The 20,323-nt window shown below is 42.3% G+C and overlaps 3 protein-coding genes across 8 annotated transcripts in view; all 3 read left to right on the top strand.

The window, feature by feature from the left end:
- The first annotated feature begins 5,756 nt into the window (after positions 1–5,756).
- Positions 5,757–10,924, top strand: LOC144388978 (nuclear factor 7, ovary-like). Of its 2 annotated transcripts, XM_078092661.1 has the most exons (3): positions 5,757–6,362; positions 8,035–8,203; positions 9,247–10,924. In XM_078092661.1, exons 2-3 carry the CDS (start codon positions 8,124–8,126, stop codon positions 10,625–10,627), a joined length of 1,461 nt encoding a protein of 486 aa, XP_077948787.1. In that variant the 5' UTR covers positions 5,757–6,362; positions 8,035–8,123; the 3' UTR covers positions 10,628–10,924. The 2 variants fall into 2 exon arrangements, with proteins under 2 accessions (XP_077948787.1, XP_077948788.1); XM_078092662.1 differs by lacking the exon at positions 8,035–8,203 and having other exon boundaries at positions 6,088–6,362.
- Positions 10,925–12,147: 1,223 nt separating this feature from the next.
- Positions 12,148–18,392, top strand: aldh4a1 (aldehyde dehydrogenase 4 family, member A1). Its single transcript, XM_040205143.2, has 15 exons — positions 12,148–12,361; positions 13,350–13,443; positions 13,530–13,622; positions 13,839–13,886; positions 14,393–14,548; positions 14,708–14,857; positions 14,930–15,004; positions 15,090–15,277; positions 15,445–15,518; positions 15,718–15,914; positions 15,999–16,046; positions 16,126–16,278; positions 16,357–16,478; positions 16,810–16,928; positions 17,395–18,392. Exons 1-15 carry the CDS (start codon positions 12,321–12,323, stop codon positions 17,505–17,507), a joined length of 1,671 nt encoding a protein of 556 aa, XP_040061077.2. The 5' UTR covers positions 12,148–12,320; the 3' UTR covers positions 17,508–18,392.
- A 231-nt stretch (positions 18,393–18,623) lies between these two features.
- The window catches only part of rnf123 (ring finger protein 123), a 53,706-nt gene continuing 52,006 nt past the window's right edge, over positions 18,624–20,323 (top strand). For 2 of the 5 annotated variants that reach the window (XM_078092659.1, XM_078092656.1), the window contains exons 1-3: positions 18,624–19,232; positions 19,689–19,801; positions 19,899–19,980. In XM_078092659.1, coding sequence (XP_077948785.1) covers positions 19,720–19,801; positions 19,899–19,980 — 164 coding nt within the window. In that variant the 5' untranslated portion in view covers positions 18,624–19,232; positions 19,689–19,719. Of the gene's footprint in view, positions 19,233–19,581; positions 19,802–19,898; positions 19,981–20,323 lie in introns of those variants that run through there. The other 3 variants (XM_078092660.1, XM_078092658.1, XM_078092657.1) reach the window with 2 other exon arrangements.

The following is a 20,323-nucleotide window of genomic DNA, read 5'->3' as shown; positions in this document are numbered from 1 at the left end:
TTAGTGTAGAATGTGGAATTAGTGTAGAATGTAGAATTAGTGTAGGATGTAGAATTAGTGTAGGATGTAGAATTAGTGTAGGATGTAGAATTAGTGTAGAATGTAGAATTAGTGTAGAATGTAGAATTAGTGTAGGATGTAGAATGAGTGTAGGATGTAGAATTAGTGTAGGATGTAGAATTAGTGTGGGATGTAGAATTAGTGTGGAATGTAGAATTAGTGTGGAATGTAGAATTAGTGTAGAATGTAGAATTAGTGTAGGATGTAGAATTAGTGTAGGATGTAGAATTAGTGTAGGATGTAGAATTAGTGTAGGATGTAGAATTAGTGTAGAATGTAGAATTACTGTAGGATGTAGAATGAGTGTAGGAAGTAGAATTAGTGTAGAATTAGTGTAGGATGTAGAATTAGTGTAGAATGTAGAATTAGTGTAGGATGTAATATTAGTGTAGAATTAGTGTAGGATGTAGAATTAGTTTAGAATGTACAATTAGTGTGGAGTGTAGAATGTAGAATTAGTGTAGGATGTAGAATTAGTGTAGAATGTAGAATTAGTGTAGGATTTAGTGTAGGATGTAGATTTAGTGTAGGATGTAGAATTAGTGTAGAATTAGTGTAGGATGTAGAATTAGTGTAGGATGTAGAACTAGTGTAGAATGTAGAACTAGTGTAGGATGTGGAATTAGTGTAGAATGTAGAACTAGTGTAGACTAGAATTAGTGTAGACTAGAATTAGTGTAGGATGTAGAATTAGTGTAGAATGTAGAATTAGTGTAGGATGTAGAATTAGTGTAGGATGTAGAATTAGTGTGGAATGTAGAATGAGTGTAGGATGTAGAATTAGTGTGGAATGTAGAATGAGTGTAGGAAGTAGAATTAGTGTAGAATTAGTGTAGGATGTAGAATTAGTGTAGAATGTGGAATTAGTGTAGAATGTAGAATTAGTGTAGGATGTAGAATTAGTTTAGAATGTAGAATTAGTGTAGAATGTAGAATTAGTGTAGGATGTAGAATTAGTGTAGGAAGTAGAATTAGTGTAGAATGTAGAATTAGTGTAGGATGTAGAATTAGTGTAGGATGTAGAATTAGTGTAGAATGTAGAATTAGTGTAGAATGTAGAATGAGTGTAGGAAGTAGAATTAGTGTAGAATTAGTGTAGGATGTAGAATTAGTGTAGAATGTAGAATTAGTGTAGGATGTAATATTAGTGTAGAATGTAGAATTAGTGTAGGATGTAGAATTTAGAATGTAGAATTAGTGTGGAATGTAGAATTAGTGTAGGATGTAGAATTAGTGTAGGAAGTAGAATTAGTGTAGGAAGTAGAATTAGTGTAGAATGTAGAATTAGTGTAGGATGTAGAATTAGTGTAGGATGTAGAATAAGTGTAGGATGTAGAATTAGTGTAGAATGTAGAATTAGTGTAGAATGTAGACTTAGTGTAGAATGTAGAATGAGTGTAGGAAGTAGAATTAGTGTAGAATTAGTGTAGGATATAGAATTAGTGTAGAATGTAGAATTAGTGTAGGATGTAATATTAGTGTAGAATGTAGAATTAGTGTGGAATGTAGAATTAGTGTAGAATGTAGAATTAGTGTAGGATGTAGAATTAGTGTAGGATGTAGAATTAGTGTAGGATGTAGAATTAGTGTAGAATGTAGAATTCGTGTAGAATGTAGAATTAGTGTAGAATGTAGAATTAGTGTAGAATGTAGAACTAGTGTAGGATGTAGAATTAGTGTAGAATTAGTGTAGGATGTAGAATTAGTGTAGAATGTAGAATTAGTGTAGGATGTAGAATTAGTTTAGAATGTAGAATTAGTGTAGGATGTAGATTTAGTGTAGGATGTAGATTTAGTGTAGGATGTAGAATTAGTGTAGAATTAGTGTAGAATGTAGAACTAGTGTAGAATGTAGAACTAGTGTAGAATGTAGAACTAGTGTAGGATGTAGAATTAGTGTAGGATGTTGAATTAGTGTAGGATGTAGAACTAGTGTAGAATGTAGAATTAGTGTAGAATGTAGAATTAGTGTAGGATGTAGAATTAGTGTAGGATGTTGAATTAGTGTAGGATGTAGAATTAGTGTAGGATGTTGAATTAGTGTAGAATGTTGAATTAGTGTAGGATGTAGAACTAGTGTAGAATGTAGAACTAGTGTAGAATGTAGAATTAGTGTAGAATGTAGAATTAGTGTAGGATGTAGAATTAGTGTAGGATGTAGAATTGGTGTAGAATGTAGAACTAGTTTAGAATGTAGAATTAGTGTAGGATGTAGATTTAGTGATGTAGATTTAGTGTAGGATGTAGAATTAGTGCAGAATGTAGAATTAGTGTAGGATGTAGAATTAGTGTAGAATGTGGAATTAGTGTAGGATGTAGAATTACTGTAGGATGTAGAATTAGTGTAGGATGTAGAATTAGTGTAGAATGTAGAATTAGTGTAGGATGTGGAATTAATGTAGGATGTGGAATTAATGTAGAATGTAGAATTAGTGTAGGATGTAGAATTAGTGTAGAATGTAGAATTAGTGTAGAATGTGGAATTAGTGTAGAATGTGGAATTAGTGTAGAATGTAGAATTAGTGTAGAATGTAGAATTAGTGTAGGATGTAGAATTAGTGTAGGATGTAGAATTAGTGTGGAATGTAGAATTAGTGTAGAATGTAGAATTAGTGTAGAATGTAGAATTAGTGTAGGATGTAGAATTAGTGTGGAATGTAGAATGAGTGTAGGATGTAGAATTAGTGTAGGATGTAGAATTAGTGTGGGATGTAGAATTAGTGTAGAATGTAGAATTAGTGTAGGATGTAGAATTAGTGTAGGATGTAGAATTAGTGTAGGATGTAGAATTAGTGTAGAATGTAGAATTACTGTAGGATGTAGAATGAGTGTAGGAAGTAGAATTAGTGTAGAATTAGTGTAGGATGTAGAATTAGTGTAGAATGTAGAATTAGTGTAGGATGTAATATTAGTGTAGAATTAGTGTAGGATGTAGAATTAGTTTAGAATGTACAATTAGTGTGGAGTGTAGAATGTAGAATTAGTGTAGGATGTAGAATTAGTGTAGAATGTAGAATTAGTGTAGGATTTAGTGTAGGATGTAGATTTAGTGTAGGATGTAGAATTAGTGTAGAATTAGTGTAGGATGTAGAATTAGTGTAGGATGTAGAACTAGTGTAGAATGTAGAACTAGTGTAGGATGTGGAATTAGTGTAGAATGTAGAACTAGTGTAGACTAGAATTAGTGTAGACTAGAATTAGTGTAGACTAGAATTAGTGTAGGATGTAGAATTAGTGTAGAATGTAGAATTAGTGTAGGATGTAGAATTAGTGTAGGATGTAGAATTAGTGTAGGATGTAGAATTAGTGTGGAATGTAGAATTAGTGTGGAATGTAGAATGAGTGTAGGAAGTAGAATTAGTGTAGAATTAGTGTAGGATGTAGAATTAGTGTAGAATGTGGAATTAGTGTAGAATGTAGAATTAGTGTAGGATGTAGAATTAGTTTAGAATGTAGAATTAGTGTAGAATGTAGAATTAGTGTAGGATGTAGAATTAGTGTAGGAAGTAGAATTAGTGTAGAATGTAGAATTAGTGTAGGATGTAGAATTAGTGTAGGATGTAGAATTAGTGTAGGATGTAGAATTAGTGTAGAATGTAGAATTAGTGTAGAATGTAGAATGAGTGTAGGAAGTAGAATTAGTGTAGAATTAGTGTAGGATGTAGAATTAGTGTAGAATGTAGAATTAGTGTAGGATGTAATATTAGTGTAGAATGTAGAATTAGTGTAGGATGTAGAATTTAGAATGTAGAATTAGTGTGGAATGTAGAATTAGTGTAGGATGTAGAATTAGTGTAGGAAGTAGAATTAGTGTAGGAAGTAGAATTAGTGTAGAATGTAGAATTAGTGTAGGATGTAGAATAAGTGTAGGATGTAGAATTAGTGTAGGATGTAGAATTAGTGTAGAATGTAGAATTAGTGTAGAATGTAGACTTAGTGTAGAATGTAGAATGAGTGTAGGAAGTAGAATTAGTGTAGAATTAGTGTAGGATATAGAATTAGTGTAGAATGTAGAATTAGTGTAGGATGTAATATTAGTGTAGAATGTAGAATTAGTGTGGAATGTAGAATTAGTGTAGAATGTAGAATTAGTGTAGGATGTAGAATTAGTGTAGGATGTAGAATTAGTGTAGGATGTAGAATTAGTGTAGAATGTAGAATTCGTGTAGAATGTAGAATTCGTGTAGAATGTAGAATTAGTGTAGAATGTAGAATGTAGAATTAGTGTAGAATGTAGAACTAGTGTAGGATGTAGAATTAGTGTAGAATTAGTGTAGGATGTAGAATTAGTGTAGAATGTAGAATTAGTGTAGGATGTAGAATTAGTTTAGAATGTAGAATTAGTGTAGGATGTAGATTTAGTGTAGGATGTAGATTTAGTGTAGGATGTAGAATTAGTGTAGAATTAGTGTAGAATGTAGAACTAGTGTAGAATGTAGAACTAGTGTAGAATGTAGAACTAGTGTAGACTGTAGAATTAGTGTAGACTGTAGAATTAGTGTAGAATGTATAATTAGTGTAGGATGTAGAATTAGTGTAGGATGTAGAATTAGTGTAGAATGTTGAATTAGTGTAGAATGTTGAATTAGTGTAGGATGTAGAACTAGTGTAGAATGTAGAACTAGTGTAGAATGTAGAATTAGTGTAGAATGTAGAATTAGTGTAGGATGTAGAATTAGTGTAGGATGTAGAATTGGTGTAGAATGTAGAACTAGTTTAGAATGTAGAATTAGTGTAGGATGTAGATTTAGTGATGTAGATTTAGTGTAGGATGTAGAATTAGTGCAGAATGTAGAATTAGTGTAGGATGTAGAATTAGTGTAGAATGTGGAATTAGTGTAGGATGTAGAATTACTGTAGGATGTAGAATTAGTGTAGGATGTAGAATTAGTGTAGAATGTAGAATTAGTGTAGGATGTGGAATTAATGTAGGATGTGGAATTAATGTAGAATGTAGAATTAGTGTAGGATGTAGAATTAGTGTAGAATGTAGAATTAGTGTAGAATGTAGAACTAGTGTAGAATGTGGAATTAGTGTAGTATGTGGAACTAGTGTAGAATGTAGAACTAGTGTAGAATGTGGAACTAGTGTAGAATGTGGAACTAGTGTAGAATGTGGAACTAGTGTAGGATGTCGAATTAGTGTAGAATGTAGACTTAGTGTAGGATGTGGAATTAATGTAGAATGTAGAATTAGTGTAGAATTAGTGTAGAATGTAGAATTAGTGTAGGATGTAGAATTAGTGTAGGATGTGGAATTAGTGTAGAATTAGTGTAGAATGTAGAATTAGTGTAGGATGTAGAATTAGTGTAGAATGTAGAATTAGTGTAGAATGTAGAACTAGTGTAGAATGTAGAATTAGCATCAGCTCTGTGGTCAGAGTGCTGGAAGCTGCCTCAGGGTCACTCATCCAGACCGGGGAGAAGAGGTGAGCTCCACCAATAAGTAAATAAGATGGAGGTTTTATGAGCAGGTCCGTTCCACGTCATCGACCCACCAGAGTATGATTCTAATGGTATGAAGCCAAAGTAGTGTTGCCTCTCACAGGGTTTGTCTCTCTGCAACTAAAATAACAGCTTCAGAGTAGCGTGTAGTATCTGCGCACGTGTCAGTGGTCCAAAGCAGCAAAAAGGGCGCTGAAGAGCGGGAGAAATATAGTCGATATAAAGATGAGTAAGGCAGAAGCTAAAGGGGTGATTAACGATATGGCAGAATGAATGGAACAAAGGGAGCAAAGGGAAGTATCTGTTAAAAACAAACCATTGGTTCGGAGTGTAGCTGGTGGACGAAATTGAAAAGAGGAGAGGGTAATGACACGGCTAAGAAATGGCCATACTGGTCTTAACAGTTCCCTCTATGTGGTTGGGAAACATCGAAATGGAAGGTGCGAATACTGTCAAGAAGAGGAAACTGTGGACCAGGTTTTGATGGCATGTCAGAGGTACGAGGCAGAGGGAGAAGTCCTGAGAAAGGGGCTCAGAGAGCTGGGAGAGGCAAATATAAGCGATGTACTGAAGAAGGGCTTTGGGACAAGTGTTGGGAACTGCTGTTGGCATATTTAGAGAATACAAGACTAATGAATTGAATTTGAGAATTTTTTTGTTTTGTTTTGATTTGGTTTGATTTGGTTTAGTTCTAGTAGAGGTTTAATTTCCGTAAATCCACACTCCAGATTAGTGGGTGGCGGTAATGCACCCGAAAGTTGTTTGCCAACCGCCATAAAAAGAAGAAGAAGAAGAAGAAGAAGAAGAAGGAGGAAACCACAGTTCTCAGGGAGGACAGACTCTCGGGCGGACACGCGGTAAGATTTACCTTCACGACAAAACTTGTTTGAACAATTACCATCGTTTTAAGGCGAAGACCGGAAACGACGGCACGTAGATTTTCAGAGTAAAGGTCAACGCAATAGAAAGTTTGTACGCTAGAAATGTGACGCGATCATCTGCCGGGCTAGTGTGTTCAAAGATGAGGAAACTCCGGACAGAAGACATGTTGGATTGAAAAGTAAAAATCTCGGCCACCGTACGCGCGTTACTAAGCAACGTAGACGCGCGAGCGCGCGTGACGGTGGAGGCGGTCGGTCCACCTGCAGGAGGTTCGCTCAAACAATAAAGGACCACGAAGTTTCCACTGGCCACAAGCGACTAAACGGACAAAGACAACGAAGTAGCTGCACCGGTTTTACGCAATGAGCTACTCGTTTTGTCTTTGTCTTGTGTTTTCATATAAAGGAGATTTATATGTACAGGTGACTGTATACATTCTATGTAGTCTTGATTTGGATGTTTACGATGGTCATTTACATTTGAAAGGATTGGAAATCTAGTTCAAGTCTTCAAGTTGTAGCAAACCGTAGTCGACTTTAATTAAACTAAATCCCCCCCCCAAAAAAGTGTGGTGGGTGAAATTGCTGAGTGTCTAGTTAAAACCACAGTGGCAGGTGAGCAAAAATGTTAATGTCGAGCCCTGCACATGATCTAGTGCAGCTTAGTGAACTAAGTCCATTTACTTAGTTCACTAAGCTGCACTCTATCAGCGCCGAGGAAACGGGCTGATGTTGAGTCCAACAACTGGAAGAGAAAAATAGCTTGATTCATTAACAAGAAACATTTGTTTCTGTTAATGTTTCTAAGTTAATGTTATTACCAGATGAACGTGTAATGTGGCTCAAAGGCCGTGAAAACCAGCACAATGCACGTTGTGGGGAAAAGTCTATTTGTGTTCTATTGCAAGAAGTCCAGAGGGGAGAAAGGGGATGTGAAGTCTGTGACGTGTATGTGCCTCAGGGTAAAGAACGTGGCGGTCCTTCTACAATGAGATCATTGTGCGTGCGCAGAACCTCCCAAAACACTCATAAAAGAATGAAAGGTCTTTATGGATTCATGATGGAAGTAATAAATACATGACATTACAAGATGTATACTAACATCTAACTATGGTAGCAAATGAGCCCTAAACATCACGTGGATTGATCACAATCATAAACGTCGAAAAGACGTTCACGTTTGGACCCGTTTTTTAACGTTATTCATGATATCGTAAACTGGTGGTGGTAAACTTACACGTGTGGACGTAGTTTCTTTTTAAACCTCTACAATAAAAGATATATGGCACAAAGAAGAGGATGAAAGATTAGCACAGAGCTCCCGAGCGTCGCCGTATGAAAAATCACGCTGAAATGTGGTCTAAATGTGAACGTTTTTTCACTTTTAAACCAATTTTCAACGTCTCTTCAATCAAAATCAATACTCGCTGGGTAACGTTATAACATGGAGCAGTTTGTTCTAGCGTCATATGTGTATTTAAAAACACAAACATCGGTTACCAACGTCACGTGACTTAAGCGATGTCCTAAACTAACGTGTGATGTTAAATATTATAACATTCCTATCGGTAGATATTCGAGTGTATTCTATTACTTAACGTTGCATTTCAAAGTGAACTCTTCCGCGCTGTCGACCCGCCTGAATTAGTGATGTGCCGCGCTGCATGCTGGGATATGCTGGAGCAGCCGACGGATTGGGACAGGCGAGTTGTAGCCGATTCGCAGCGGAAGTGACGTATGCGGGCTGTGAGACACAGCGCGGGGGACAGCGTGCGGGACAGGCTCCTTGTTCGGTTCTCCGGGAGGAGAGACTCGCGGTACGATTCATTACAAAAAGTTTAAACGATTACACTGAAATTCCAATCGTTGTTTCGTTTTAACGGGGAAACGGTCCGTGCACTTTTTGATAGTTCCTTTTACCGTGAAAACCATAAAACGAAAATACGTAAGTGCCACTGCTTTCGCGTTTTTTCGTTCTAAATCAAAAACGGAAGTGGGTGGCCGTTTTTTTTCGTTTAGAACCAAAAAACGATAAAACGAAAGGCGTAGCTGCTAAACCGGAAGTGTAACTTTTCACAGTAAGAGTCGCGATGGGACGTTGGTATGCTAGGGTAACATTAGGAGAAAAGTTAATTCATCAATATAATAAATAATCCTGGTCCTACGGGAGGTGTTAGCACCAGTAGGTGACTACACCCAGATGTACTTTCAGTCATCCATGTACACAGCAATACTCATTAATCGGTGCACTGTTTAATACAATATAGTTAATAATATAGTTTAATCAAAGTGGTTTTTGGTCGCAGATTCGTTGCTGTTGGCTCGGATATTTATTTCCACGTATTGTGTTGTTGCTATTTTATTTTATGTTTAGGGCATATTTGCAACCATTGTTGTATATCTTGCTATATTTATTTAATTTTAGAACCAAACATATCTCTAACGAAGAGGGATTATTTGTTGATCACAATGTAATGTTGACAACAATGACGGGAAAATGGCTTCCCAGTTCCTCTGTTTGTCACTGCGTTGACTTTTACTGTGAAATTGTACATACTTCCGGTTTAGCTTAGTTTCGTTTTATAGAGTAGTTTTATAAAAACCAAGAGGGGTTTTACGAAAAATACCTTTTTTTTGTTGGTTTTGACGACAAAAACGGGATAATGGCCGCCCATTTCCGCTTTCTTGTTTTTGGTTTAAAACGGGAAAATTCTGGTATTTCCGTTTTATCGGTTAAACGGTAAAAAAAACTATCAAAAGGTACACAGACTGAAGGACTCACGGTGGAAGTAACTGAGGGACCTTCATGCAGCAACAAAACTGACTCCCTGTTTTAACGAGATGTCTGCTGTGCTTTCAGATTCACAGACCAAATGGCTTCCAGATCCGAGGAGGAGCTCCTCTGTCCGGTCTGTCATGAAGTCTTCAAGAACCCTGTTGTTCTGTCATGTAGCCACAGCTTCTGTAAAGTCTGTCTGAAGAGCTGGTGGAGAGAGAAACAAGCTCAGGAGTGTCCAGTTTGTAGGACAACATCTTCAGGGTCACATCCACCTTGTAACCTGGTGTTAAAGAACCTGTGTGAGGCCTTCTTACTGGAGAGAGCTTCAGAGACTCTCTGCAGTCTGCACTCTGAGAAGCTCAGACTCTTCTGTCTGGACCATCTGCAGCCAGTGTGTCTCGTCTGCAGAGATTCACAGAAACACACCAACCACAGATTCAGACCCATCGATGAAGCTGCTGTAGAACACAAGAAGAACCTTCAGGAACCTCTGGAGGCCTTAAAGGAGAAGTTAAAGCTCCTTGAACAAGTTAAAGTGACGTGTGATCAAACAGCAGCACACATGAAGGTCCAGGCCCGAGACACAGAGAGGCTGATTCAGGATCAGTTTAAGAAGCTTCACCGGTTTCTAAAGGAGGAAGAGGAGGCCAGGATCTCTGCTCTGAGGGAGGAAGAGGAGCAGAAGAGTCAGATGATGGAGGAGAAGATGGAGCCTCTGAGCAGAGAGATAGCAGCTCTTTCAGACACAGTCAGAGCCACAGAGGAGCAGCTGAGAGCTGAAGACGTCTCCTTCCTGAACCACTACAAGGCTGCAGTGGAAAGAGTCCAGCAGCGCCCCCTGCCGGAGGACCACCAGCTGCCATCAGGAGTTCTGATAGACCAGGCCAAACACCTGGGCAACCTGACCTACAACATCTGGAGCAAGATGAAGGAGATGGTCTCCTACACTCCTGTGGTTCTGGACCCAAACACTGCTCATCCAGGACTCATCCTGTCTGAAGATCTGACCAGCGTGAGAGGAGGAGAGATACAGAAGCTTCCTGATAATCCAGAGAGGTTTGAGGAACGCTGGTATGTTCTGGGCTCTGGGGGATTTAACTCAGGGACTCACAGCTGGGATGTTGAAGTAGGAGACGGTAGAGGCTGGTATCTGGGTGTGTCAGCAGAGTCTGTCCAGAGGAAAGGAACCGTACTGTCTGGGATATTGGGAATAGGGTTCTGTAAAGATAAATACCGTGCATGGTCACCACCAGCTCTAGCCACTGTTCTCTCTGTGAAGAAGAAGCCTCAGAGGATCAGAGTGCATCTGGACTGGAACAGAGGGAAGCTGCGTTTCTTTGATCCTGATGCTAACACACACATACACACCTTCACACACACCTTCACTGAGAGGATGTTTCCATTCATTGGCACAGGACATAAAGTGAAGATCTCACCTCTGAAGATCAGTGTGATAAAGTGAAGCTTTCTGAACCAGTGAAGCTTTCCAGCCAATCGTATTGGAAAAAGGTTCATTCATTCAATGCATCGCAAACTCTATGATGACGTCTGCTGTTGAAAACTTGTAGTGCAAATGTATCGAATAGCCCACCAGTATATTTTGGCCCAATCTCTGATTATGAAAAGTTGAACTAATAAATCATCTAATAAATACATGGATTCCTATATGAATAAAACTATTGTTTTTCAGCTTTGAATTGTGTCCTTGTTTGTGTATTTCAATTCTCTGTAGATTGGAAAGAAGTGTAACAAACACTTATCAATGTCTTTCTGCACCTTTGTGCATGTAGGTTTGTGATCATACTAGTAGAAGAATTAATAGAATATATATGACTTGTATGTAAGCAATATAATTTAAAATACCAGTAAGTGCTTCCTACTGCACGTGCAGTTCATGGCAGTCACAGGGACGTTGTCTTCTCGCTGTGAACATTCCCAACCAAGCCAGCTTGCAAGGAAAACTGAAGAGTGGGTTATAATTTATGTTGGGGGAGAATTGATCTCGTGCACGCGGAACTCTGAGCTAAACTAGGACACTGTGTGTTCACAGCTGGAACCCGCGTGTTTGTTGTCTTTCCTTCCGTCTGTCAAAACATGATGGTTGATGGTTTCTATATGCCAGTTTGTATTAAAGACATTTTTTTATTTCTCACAAGGACATTATCCACAAATTTCCACCACATGTTACACATGTTTTTCTTGAATACATTATGTATATAATATATATCAAGAATGTATCTTGAGATCAGAGCTGTGACGAAATATCTTTCTGTCAGACATTTTCGACTCATTCTGATGGTCATTCTTTGTCACGACAGATCATTATTGGCTCCATGACTTAAAAATACAGATATATATAAAAAACAAGAACAAAACCCTGAGGAATAAACAAATATTGATCATTATAAGTATAATAATAATAAGGCATAAAAATGAGAGGTACCCTTTACCATTCATTATTGGTTGCTTCTACAAAGTTCTTCTCCTATGCGGACTGCTGGTCCCAATGTCGGAACGCATTAACCAGGTCCCTGCTGAGAGGATGCAGAAGAGAGATGAGTGAAGTCAGTGGAGACGAGAGCGAAAGTTCAAGAGGCCGTTCGGAAGTGGACCTTTAACGCGTGGCCTGTGATTGGCTGAGGGCGTTTTACTTGTCCTCTGATTGGCCAGTCAGGACTCGCCCCTGGAAGACGACGTCTTTTCCTAAAAGTTACTGTACATTTTCCCTAAAATAATCTCACATGTTCGTTAATCGATGAAACTATCAACTAAATTAATTGGATAACAGTTAGAGGGAATATTGCATTTAAATATAAACTTTTCATCCAGTAGTGTTTCTATAATATAACACGATCCACTCGGCCCGCCCTACTCCCACTCTGATTGGCTCACTCTAGTAATATTAGCCAATCTCATTCCCTTTGCCCAAACCTATCCAATCGATTCAACAAAGGCGGTGTGTAGTAGCCAATCAGAGGCAGAGGAGGGCGGGACATGCAGTCGTCTTCGGAGAAGTTGTATTTTTACACCTTGGTAACTCGGTGGTTGGTACAGTGTGACCTGTATCAGTCCGGGAATCGATCCCTGATCAGGTTTACCCCGGGCTGCTTCCACTCGCCTGCGCCTCTACGTTTGTTTTGACGTTGGGGAGAAAGATGCTGCGCGGGAGGGCGGCTGTGAGCCGGTCTTTGAGGGGGTAGGCACCGACACACGAGACTCCTTCGCCTCGGCAGCGACCCGATGACAGCTAGCTTAAAGCTAAACTTGTAGCACGCGACTGTTCCCTAAACACTCACGAAACTTCCTACTTCCCAAACACGCGGATTAACGCCTTCGAGGCGCAGTGTGAGAAGGCTTGGTTTAGTTTTAGTTCACGTTATGTAACAATAGTCTTTAATCCGTGAGCGCTCCGGTGGGAGGCAGCTAATGTCAAAGTAGCTAAAGTGGCTACTTTACTTTAGCTCTAAAGTAGCCACCTTAAGAGGAGAGCAGTTCATTTCTAACAATCTATTTGCTCTATTTTTGTTGTCAAAGCCGCTAATGTGACGTAACGCGTCTGCGTGATATACTGGTTTTTAATCCTCCGTGTTTCTGGGATTTGATGTGGCGACGCTTTGTTTCAGTTGAAGCTCTGCCTGAACAAACACTTCATATTCTGCTGCTCCTCCTCATCCTCCTCTTCCTCCCTCGGCCGCCAGGCTGCAGAGATCCGGGTTTTAGTTGCAGGGAACATCGTCTGCATGAGGACCTCCTCTGACCTTCAGTTCAGAAGGTTCACACGCGTTAGTTAATCATACACGAAAGAGAAAACAGGCGGTAAACTGGAGTCAAACAGTCTCAGTAAAGTCCAACTACACATCTTTTTAAATCCATTGTGTTGTCTGACTAACTCAACATATCACACAACTCGGTACACAGAAATATATTTGTTCTGGTATCCATGAAGATGAGAAGAAAAGCACAAAATCCAGTTTTGTGAGACGAAAACCAGCGAATTGAATTCCAGTAAATGTTGTCAGAGAAGCAGAAAAGGACTCAAAGCCGATTTGACTCATTTCATGTAATTGTGTCAAACCAGGAGCTCAATCTACTAAAAGAACAGCTGTTTAAAACTGTGGAGAAACCACAGACCTGTTTCTACTCGATTCAGTCTGTTGATGGTTGTCGTCTCCTTTTTCTCGGAGGTTCAAAACGTTCCCTCGGGCAGCGGTGGAGGTGAAGAACGAGCCGATCCTCGGGTTCGCAGAGGGCAGCGCCGAAAGAAAAGCGCTGCTGAAGGTTTGGAGGCGTCGCACGCGTTCGCCCGAAACAAAAGACGCACTCTTCACAAAGTTAACACAACAACCTGTGGCGTGTGTTCTCAGGCCCTGGCCGGTCTGAAGGGGACGACGGAGGAGATCCCGTGCGTGGTCGGAGACGAACACGTGTGGACCAAGGACGTCAGATATCAGCTTTCTGTGAGTCAACAGATCCGCCCCCCCCTGCTGGCAACGTCTTCTACCGCTAAAGCTGGGGACCTTGGGCCCACAAGGGGGACCGATGGGTTCAGGGACCCGGTGCTGGCGTGTCAGCGGGTTATGGAATAAAAAACTAAAACAGGAAAGATCAGCAGTCACACAGAAGGAGAGAGAGAATATTCTGTCCTCACTGACCTTCTTTGTTTCTTTTCATAGCCGTTCAATCACTCCCATAAAGTGGCAAAGTTCTGCTATGCTGACAAGGTAAGTTGTAATAAACGTGTTCCAGATGTTGGAAAGTACTGAGCCGTATTCATCGTTGTCGTTGGTCTATTCTCACACAATGTAAACAGCCTTTAATTTTTTAATTATAGCAAACGTAAAATGATTAAGCTTCTTAGTAGTACAGGTCAACAGTGCGCTTGATGCTTTTAAAAGTCCTTTCTTTCAAACTGTTGGAAGTCGGCCGTGTTATTTGAATCTCTTGCAGCTGCATCAGGTGCTTTTTGTTTTCTTAGCTGCTGATGAACTTTGGGTAAAATAGCCCGGAGAGCTGAGCGACAGAGTGCTGGTGAAAACCCTTTAGTGGTGAACCAAACCGCCTCCTGAGAGCGAAATGAAATGACAAACCTACAGGCTCCGCCCTAATTCGTACACGCTTAGCTAACGCAGACTTTTCCCCCGACCTTCTCATGGCACGGTGCGACGTTGGATGTTCTACGCGTTGCTCTAGCTTCTAGGTAATTGATCGGCGAGCCGTTCTCCTCCAGGCGCTGATCAACAGAGCCATCCTGGCGTCCGTGGCGGCGAGGAGAGAGTGGGACCTGAAGCCCGTCCAGGACCGAGCCCAGGTCCTCTTCAAGGCCGCCGACGTCATCAGTGGACCCAAGAGAGCAGAGGTGCTCGCCAAGACCATGATCGGCCAGGTACGGGAGAAATATAAAATATAGTAATGTGGGTGATTACTCAAACTAAATCCACTTGCTTATACTAATAAAATAACTTAAGGCTGCCGCGCCTTCACAATAAAAGCCACATTTACAACCCGTGGGTGTTTGACAGTTTACTCGTCTTTCGGGCCTCAGGGTAAGACGGTGGTGCAGGCGGAGATCGACGCCGCTGCGGAGCTCATCGACTTCTTCAGATTTAACGCCAAACACGCCGTGGAGCTGCAGGACCAGCAGCCGCTGGACGCCGAGGGCAGCACCAACACCATGCTGTACCGAGGCCTGGAGGTGAGCAGAGGCCCGAGATTCATTTGTATTTCAGAACCGCAGGTAATAATGCCCCCCCCTCCTCCTCCCCAGGGCTTTGTAGCGGCCGTGGCCCCTTTTAACTTCACTGCTATTGGTGGAAACCTGGCGGGAACGCCAACTCTGATGGTGAGTGTGAACGAGCAGGAAGACGTCCTCCACCATCTTTTGGAAGATCGATGTGAACAAACGCATTTCCCTCGTCTTCTGTCAGGGTAACGTGGTGCTGTGGAAGCCCAGCGACACCGCCATGTCCGCCAGCTACGCCGTCTACAAGGTGCTGAGGGAGTGCGGCCTGCCGCCCAACATCGTCCAGTTCCTCCCGGCGGACGGCCCCGTGTTCGGAGACGCAATCACGTCCTCTGAGCACCTGGCGGGCGTCAACTTCACCGGCAGCGTCCCGTGAGCAGAGCGCCGTCGGGTTCTATTCATTTGAAACTTGCGAACACGCTTCAGGTGTCCCTCGCCATTCGGGCGGCCGTTTCTTGACCACGAACGGAAGCAGCTACTGCGTTGCCAGGCAACGGCCGCTTCGATTGAATCTGTTGACGTTGTTTCTTTTTCTTTAGGACATTCAGGCATCTCTGGAAGCAGGTCGCTCAGAACCTGGACTCCTACAGGAACTTCCCTCGCCTGGCAGGAGGTGAGCAGAACCTCATTGGATCTTCTCTCTCTCACAATGTCCTATTTGATTGAACATTTGGGCAAATCCTCTTCTGTCTGTCTAATAAGACAGATAAGTGATTAGAAGGGACACTAATAACCAGATGTGCACCCACACTGACTCCAGATCAGTGCAAAAAGCACGTGACACAACGTGAGTGTTAAGTGGACCTTTTCAGAGTGCGGCGGGAAGAACTTCCACTTCGTGCACACGTCGGCGCATGTGGAGAGCGTGGTGAAGGGAACCGTCCGCTCGGCCTTCGAGTACGGAGGTCAGAAGTGTTCGGCCTGCTCCAGGATGTACGTACCGGACAGCTTGTGGCCGCAGATCAGGGATCAGCTGCTGGACATCCACCGGCAGCTCAAAGTGGGAGACGTGAGTACCTCTACAGTACCACCAATGTACTTGGTGGCCGAGCGATGTGATGATAAATGAACAAACATGGTTTGTGTCCTTCAGCCCGTCGAAGACTTCAGCACCTTCTTCTCGGCCGTGATCGACAACAAGGTGGAGCTTCCTCCAACCGTCATTTGCAGATACGCTCCTCTCTTCTGTCCTCTGATGTTTGTCGCACTTCCTCCCGCAGTCGTTTGCTCGGATTAAGAAGTGGCTCGACCGCGCCAAGGCCTCCTCCACTCTGAAAGTCCTCGCCGGCGGTAACTATGACGACAGCAAGGGTTACTTTGTGGAGCCGACCATCATCGAGACCACGGACCCGCGGGACGCCATCATGAGCGAGGTACGCACACACACACACACACACGCACACACAGGAAACATGACAAACAAACAAACAATCATTCTTTCTGTCCTGCAGGAGATCTTCGGTCCTGTTCTCGCGGTTTATGTGTATCCGGAGAAGAACTACAAAGAGGTGCTGCAGCTGATTGACAGCACGTCCCCCTACGCTCTGACAGGAGCCGTGTTCGCTCAGGACAAGTGAGACACACACACACACACACGCTTGGTAGGACGGGTGAAGAGTGGACCCAGAGTCGTAGAGGGACACGTCTCAGCCTCTGCTCAGGCCGGACCAAAATGCCGGTGCAGAACCTGCCTGAGAATCCTCAGCGTTGTTCGTTTTGGTTTCTAAGTAATCAGTTTATAACCGGTACAGAAAGAGCAGCAGCTGATCCAGCACACTTTTAAATGTGAACGCGTGTTCATTTAGAAGAGCAGTTCCTCCCTGTAGCCACTAAAAAGACCATCAATTATTATCTGCCCAAAAAAACAGGCCCGATTCCTTCATACAGAGTTTGTGTCTGTGCAGGAATGTGATCGACGAGGCCGCTAAAGTCTTGAGAAACGCTGCGGGGAACTACTACGTCAACGATAAATCCACCGGATCCATCGTCGCTCAGCAGCCGTTCGGGGGCGCCAGAGCTTCAGGTGAGCGCTGCTTCAGTTCTTAAGCTCTCCTTCTTTTAGTGGGAAGATAGATGGATTTATCGATAATACTTATTACAGTAGTCATTAGTAGTGTTGAATAAAAATGGACTAATAAACATATTAAATGAACTGATTTGGCTGCACCATGTTTGTGTGTGAAAATGATGGTGTGTATTTTTATTGTGGATGCTGGACGGGCAGAATGAGTCTAGTTTATTTATTAACAGATGGAAGTCACTCTGTTTATTTATGTGTTTATTTATGTTTCATTGAGCCGGGTCATTTTTCCATTTGTGAGTTTGATTAGCAGATTTTTTTTTCTTCTAAAGAGTGATACTGATTTTAAAGTCTTGATTTCCAGTTCATGAGGACAGATTTCTTCTAGATGCCTTGTTTCTTTTAATGTCGCACACGTCAGACTTCATCCAAACAGTAAAGTGCAAACAAACTTTCCTCCACATCGAAGGAACCAACGACAAACCCGGAGGTCAACACTACGTCCTGAGGTGGACGTCTCCGCAGGTGGTGAAGCAGACCTACGCCCCCCTCACAGACTGGAAGTACCCCTACATGGGCTGAGTGGGCGGGGCCGGTCCGAGGCCCCTCCCCCACAACAACAAGGGGACTTCCTGTGAGACGCGTGGAGCGGATTGGACAACAGAGTGTCTGAGGAGTCTTCGTCCGTCCATCTGGAGCTCCTGCTTTGTTGGTTAATTGCCGTCCAATGATGTTTGTGCGACAAAGTGTCTCCTCATGAATACACATATTTGCCCAACGCAAATTTGTGTTTTACTAATTTTACTAATTTAAAATCATATTTTTGCTGATGGATAAATAATAATCCATCTTTTGAATTATAAATACTATAAATGATTTACTTTTCTACCAAAACAAACCAGATGTCTTTGTGTTGAACTGTTGGTCCAAAACATTTGAAAATCGAATAATTGAACTCTTGATAATTAGAATCTAGATAACTGTTGCATCCCCAATGACATTTAGGTCACTAACTGAACATAACAGGTTTTACTTTGTTGTGTCTCATATTTGTTGCTGTAATCTAACTAATGTTAGCGAGTGGGAAACACTTTGTTTCTCCAACTTTTGTTTGTTTGATTTTTGTGCTGCAGCCAAATGTGACAACGAGTCAACAAGCTGGATCATTAAAGAAATGTTCAATTTAATTCAACAGCTGAGGAAGTGTCTTAGAAGATTTAATGCAGATGACTTACATATATATATATATATATATATATAAAGCTGCTGTGATTTTCACTGTTACATGAAATGTCACTTTGCACTTTTACAGTGCTGAAAAAGTTTTCAATTTAATGGTTTGTCTTTTATCAAACTATGAATAAAAAAAGATTGTGCAGAATAATTCTATTAACAGAACGCGCCTGCCTTCGAAAAAGTGAAATGGGATAGTTAGTTTTAACAATAAATATGAAATTACTATCTTTATTTGGGTTGTTTTTGTTTGTTTCTCAGCTTCTAATCCCTTGGTTTCCATCAGTTTTATTATGGCCGTATCTCCGGGGGGCTTCATTAAAAGGTGCTTTAAAACAAGCCTAGAGACAGAAATTGCACTCGTATTAGTCCAATGCGACCACGCAGACTCAGTGTGACGGACTGGATATCGTTATCTCATGACTCCATCCCTCAGCTGAAGTGCGTATTGAGGCGTTCATACTCGCTGAACTATTCTCCGTACTACATTTGGCCCTGATCCCAGGGTGGTGCCCAGGTCACAGACATCTGTGCTGCTCCCTCAGGAGGATCTGCTCTCACTGGTCACCTCCACATCAGAGAGAGAGAGAGAGAGAGCATTGCCATTCATGATTGAAGAAGATGGAAGAGAACACTTTGTTAACACTTAAGCAATACAACTTTACAACATGAGTTCCTTGGGAAAATATCTTGATCCTGCTTCACAAATCAGTATCAGCTTTTCTAAAAGCAAAAGATCATAAACTCTCTGTCCTCTAACGAAGACGTTTATTTGAACTTTCCCAACTGTAATATTTGGTTTTATTACAAAGGAATAAGTAATTATCCCACCCTTGGATCGCTCGTGTTTTTGCCTTCGCTTTTTGTCGCCAGAGCAGCGCTTCTCATTTTGTCCCGACCGGCGCGCCGTAGCTCGAGAGGCGTTGAGTGTTGTGGTAGAAACCCTTCTCCCGACAGCTAACGTCACCCAGACAACAACAACAACAACAACAACAACAGCTCGTCTCCTCTGAACTCACGGCAGCGGAAGGCCGCCGCGGGGGGGATCGTTACCGGGACGGGAGGAAGAGGCAGGTGGGTGTCGCTGTCACTCAGCTAGCCGCTAGCTGTTGGCTGCTAGCCGTTAGCTGCTAGCTGCTAGCTGCTGCTTAGCCAAACAGTGAGTTTCGGTCGCTGCGCCGCTAGCCGGCGGGCTAACACGAAGCACACTGCGGCTTCTTCGTAATCCGTGATTCTTCGTGGCTGGTCTCGCTACTAAATGTTCCGTGTGCGAAGAACGGAACGCTCCAAATTAGAGCCAAAGTTCGCTCCCTGCGGTGAGCCGGCTGGCTGGACCGGGGACCTGTGGCAGCTTCACGGAGTGAAGTCAAGACGTCGCGTCCTTTTAACTTCGGCTTGTGTACCGAGAGCAGCAGTGACGGCGACGCGACGTTAGAAAAGCAACGAGCTGCTGTTGAGTCGGCCGTGTGTGCTGAGGAAGGAGGATTATTGGCTTCAGGTATCCGCAGTAACGGAACCGTCCCGCTGCAGGTGTTCGACCAGGTGACTCCTGTCGGTCAGTATGAGCTCCAAAGGAGGAGGAACCGCTCTGACCCGCCGCAACTACAGGCTGGCTTCAGACACCGACAAACCCAAAGCCACAGGTACGACGACGACATGCTATGGATGTGTGTCTCACCAAACAGGATTCGGGCACAGGTGAGATCCTGTCTCACCTGTCTCTCTCTCTCTCTCTGTCAGGTATCGTGAATGAGAAGTTGCTGAGTGACTACCTGCACCACGTGTTTCCCTGCACCAAACAGACTCCTGCCCCGGCCCCCAGGTAACGCCACACCTGCCTCTCAGTCCCTCAGGCAGCACTTTAAACTTTACAAGTCACCTCTCAATACGTTCATATGCTGTGGTTTAATCTCACATTGTCTCTCACTACTGGGACACTTTTATTTTAGTCTTTTACAGTTAAAGTGATTACGGTGTGACTTTCCTTAAGTCTGCAGAATACAACGTGTAGGCCTGAAGGTCGGTATTCAGAGACCATTTAGCCTGGGCTCAGGTTATGCAACACTCCAGCTGGTGAAACCCAGTACATGTATTTGTGTACTTGCCCCTTCGTTGTACCCTGACCTGGCTTCCCCTAAGCCGGGCAGACTCATGTTACCCCCAGC

This window comes from Gasterosteus aculeatus, chromosome 17, assembly GCF_964276395.1.
Source record: "Gasterosteus aculeatus chromosome 17, fGasAcu3.hap1.1, whole genome shotgun sequence".
Taxonomy (NCBI): domain Eukaryota; kingdom Metazoa; phylum Chordata; class Actinopteri; order Perciformes; family Gasterosteidae; genus Gasterosteus; species Gasterosteus aculeatus.
The sequence above is the reverse complement of the archived record's forward strand: the minus strand, read 5'-3'. Positions and strand labels throughout refer to the sequence as shown.

Bases quoted from the DNA above. Each gene is read 5' to 3' on its own strand.
- LOC144388978 (XM_078092661.1), top strand. From the start codon at position 8,124: ATGCGGGCTGTGAGACACAGCGCGGGGGACAGCGTGCGGGACAGGCTC. The intron at 8,204-9,246 runs GTACGATTCATT...CTGTGCTTTCAG, and splicing joins TCCGGGAGGAGAGACTCGCG to ATTCACAGACCAAATGGCTT.
- aldh4a1 (XM_040205143.2), top strand. From the start codon at position 12,321: ATGCTGCGCGGGAGGGCGGCTGTGAGCCGGTCTTTGAGGGG. The intron at 13,887-14,392 runs GTAAGTTGTAAT...GTTCTCCTCCAG, and splicing joins AGTTCTGCTATGCTGACAAG to GCGCTGATCAACAGAGCCAT. The intron at 15,005-15,089 runs GTGAGTGTGAAC...GTCTTCTGTCAG, and splicing joins CGGGAACGCCAACTCTGATG to GGTAACGTGGTGCTGTGGAA.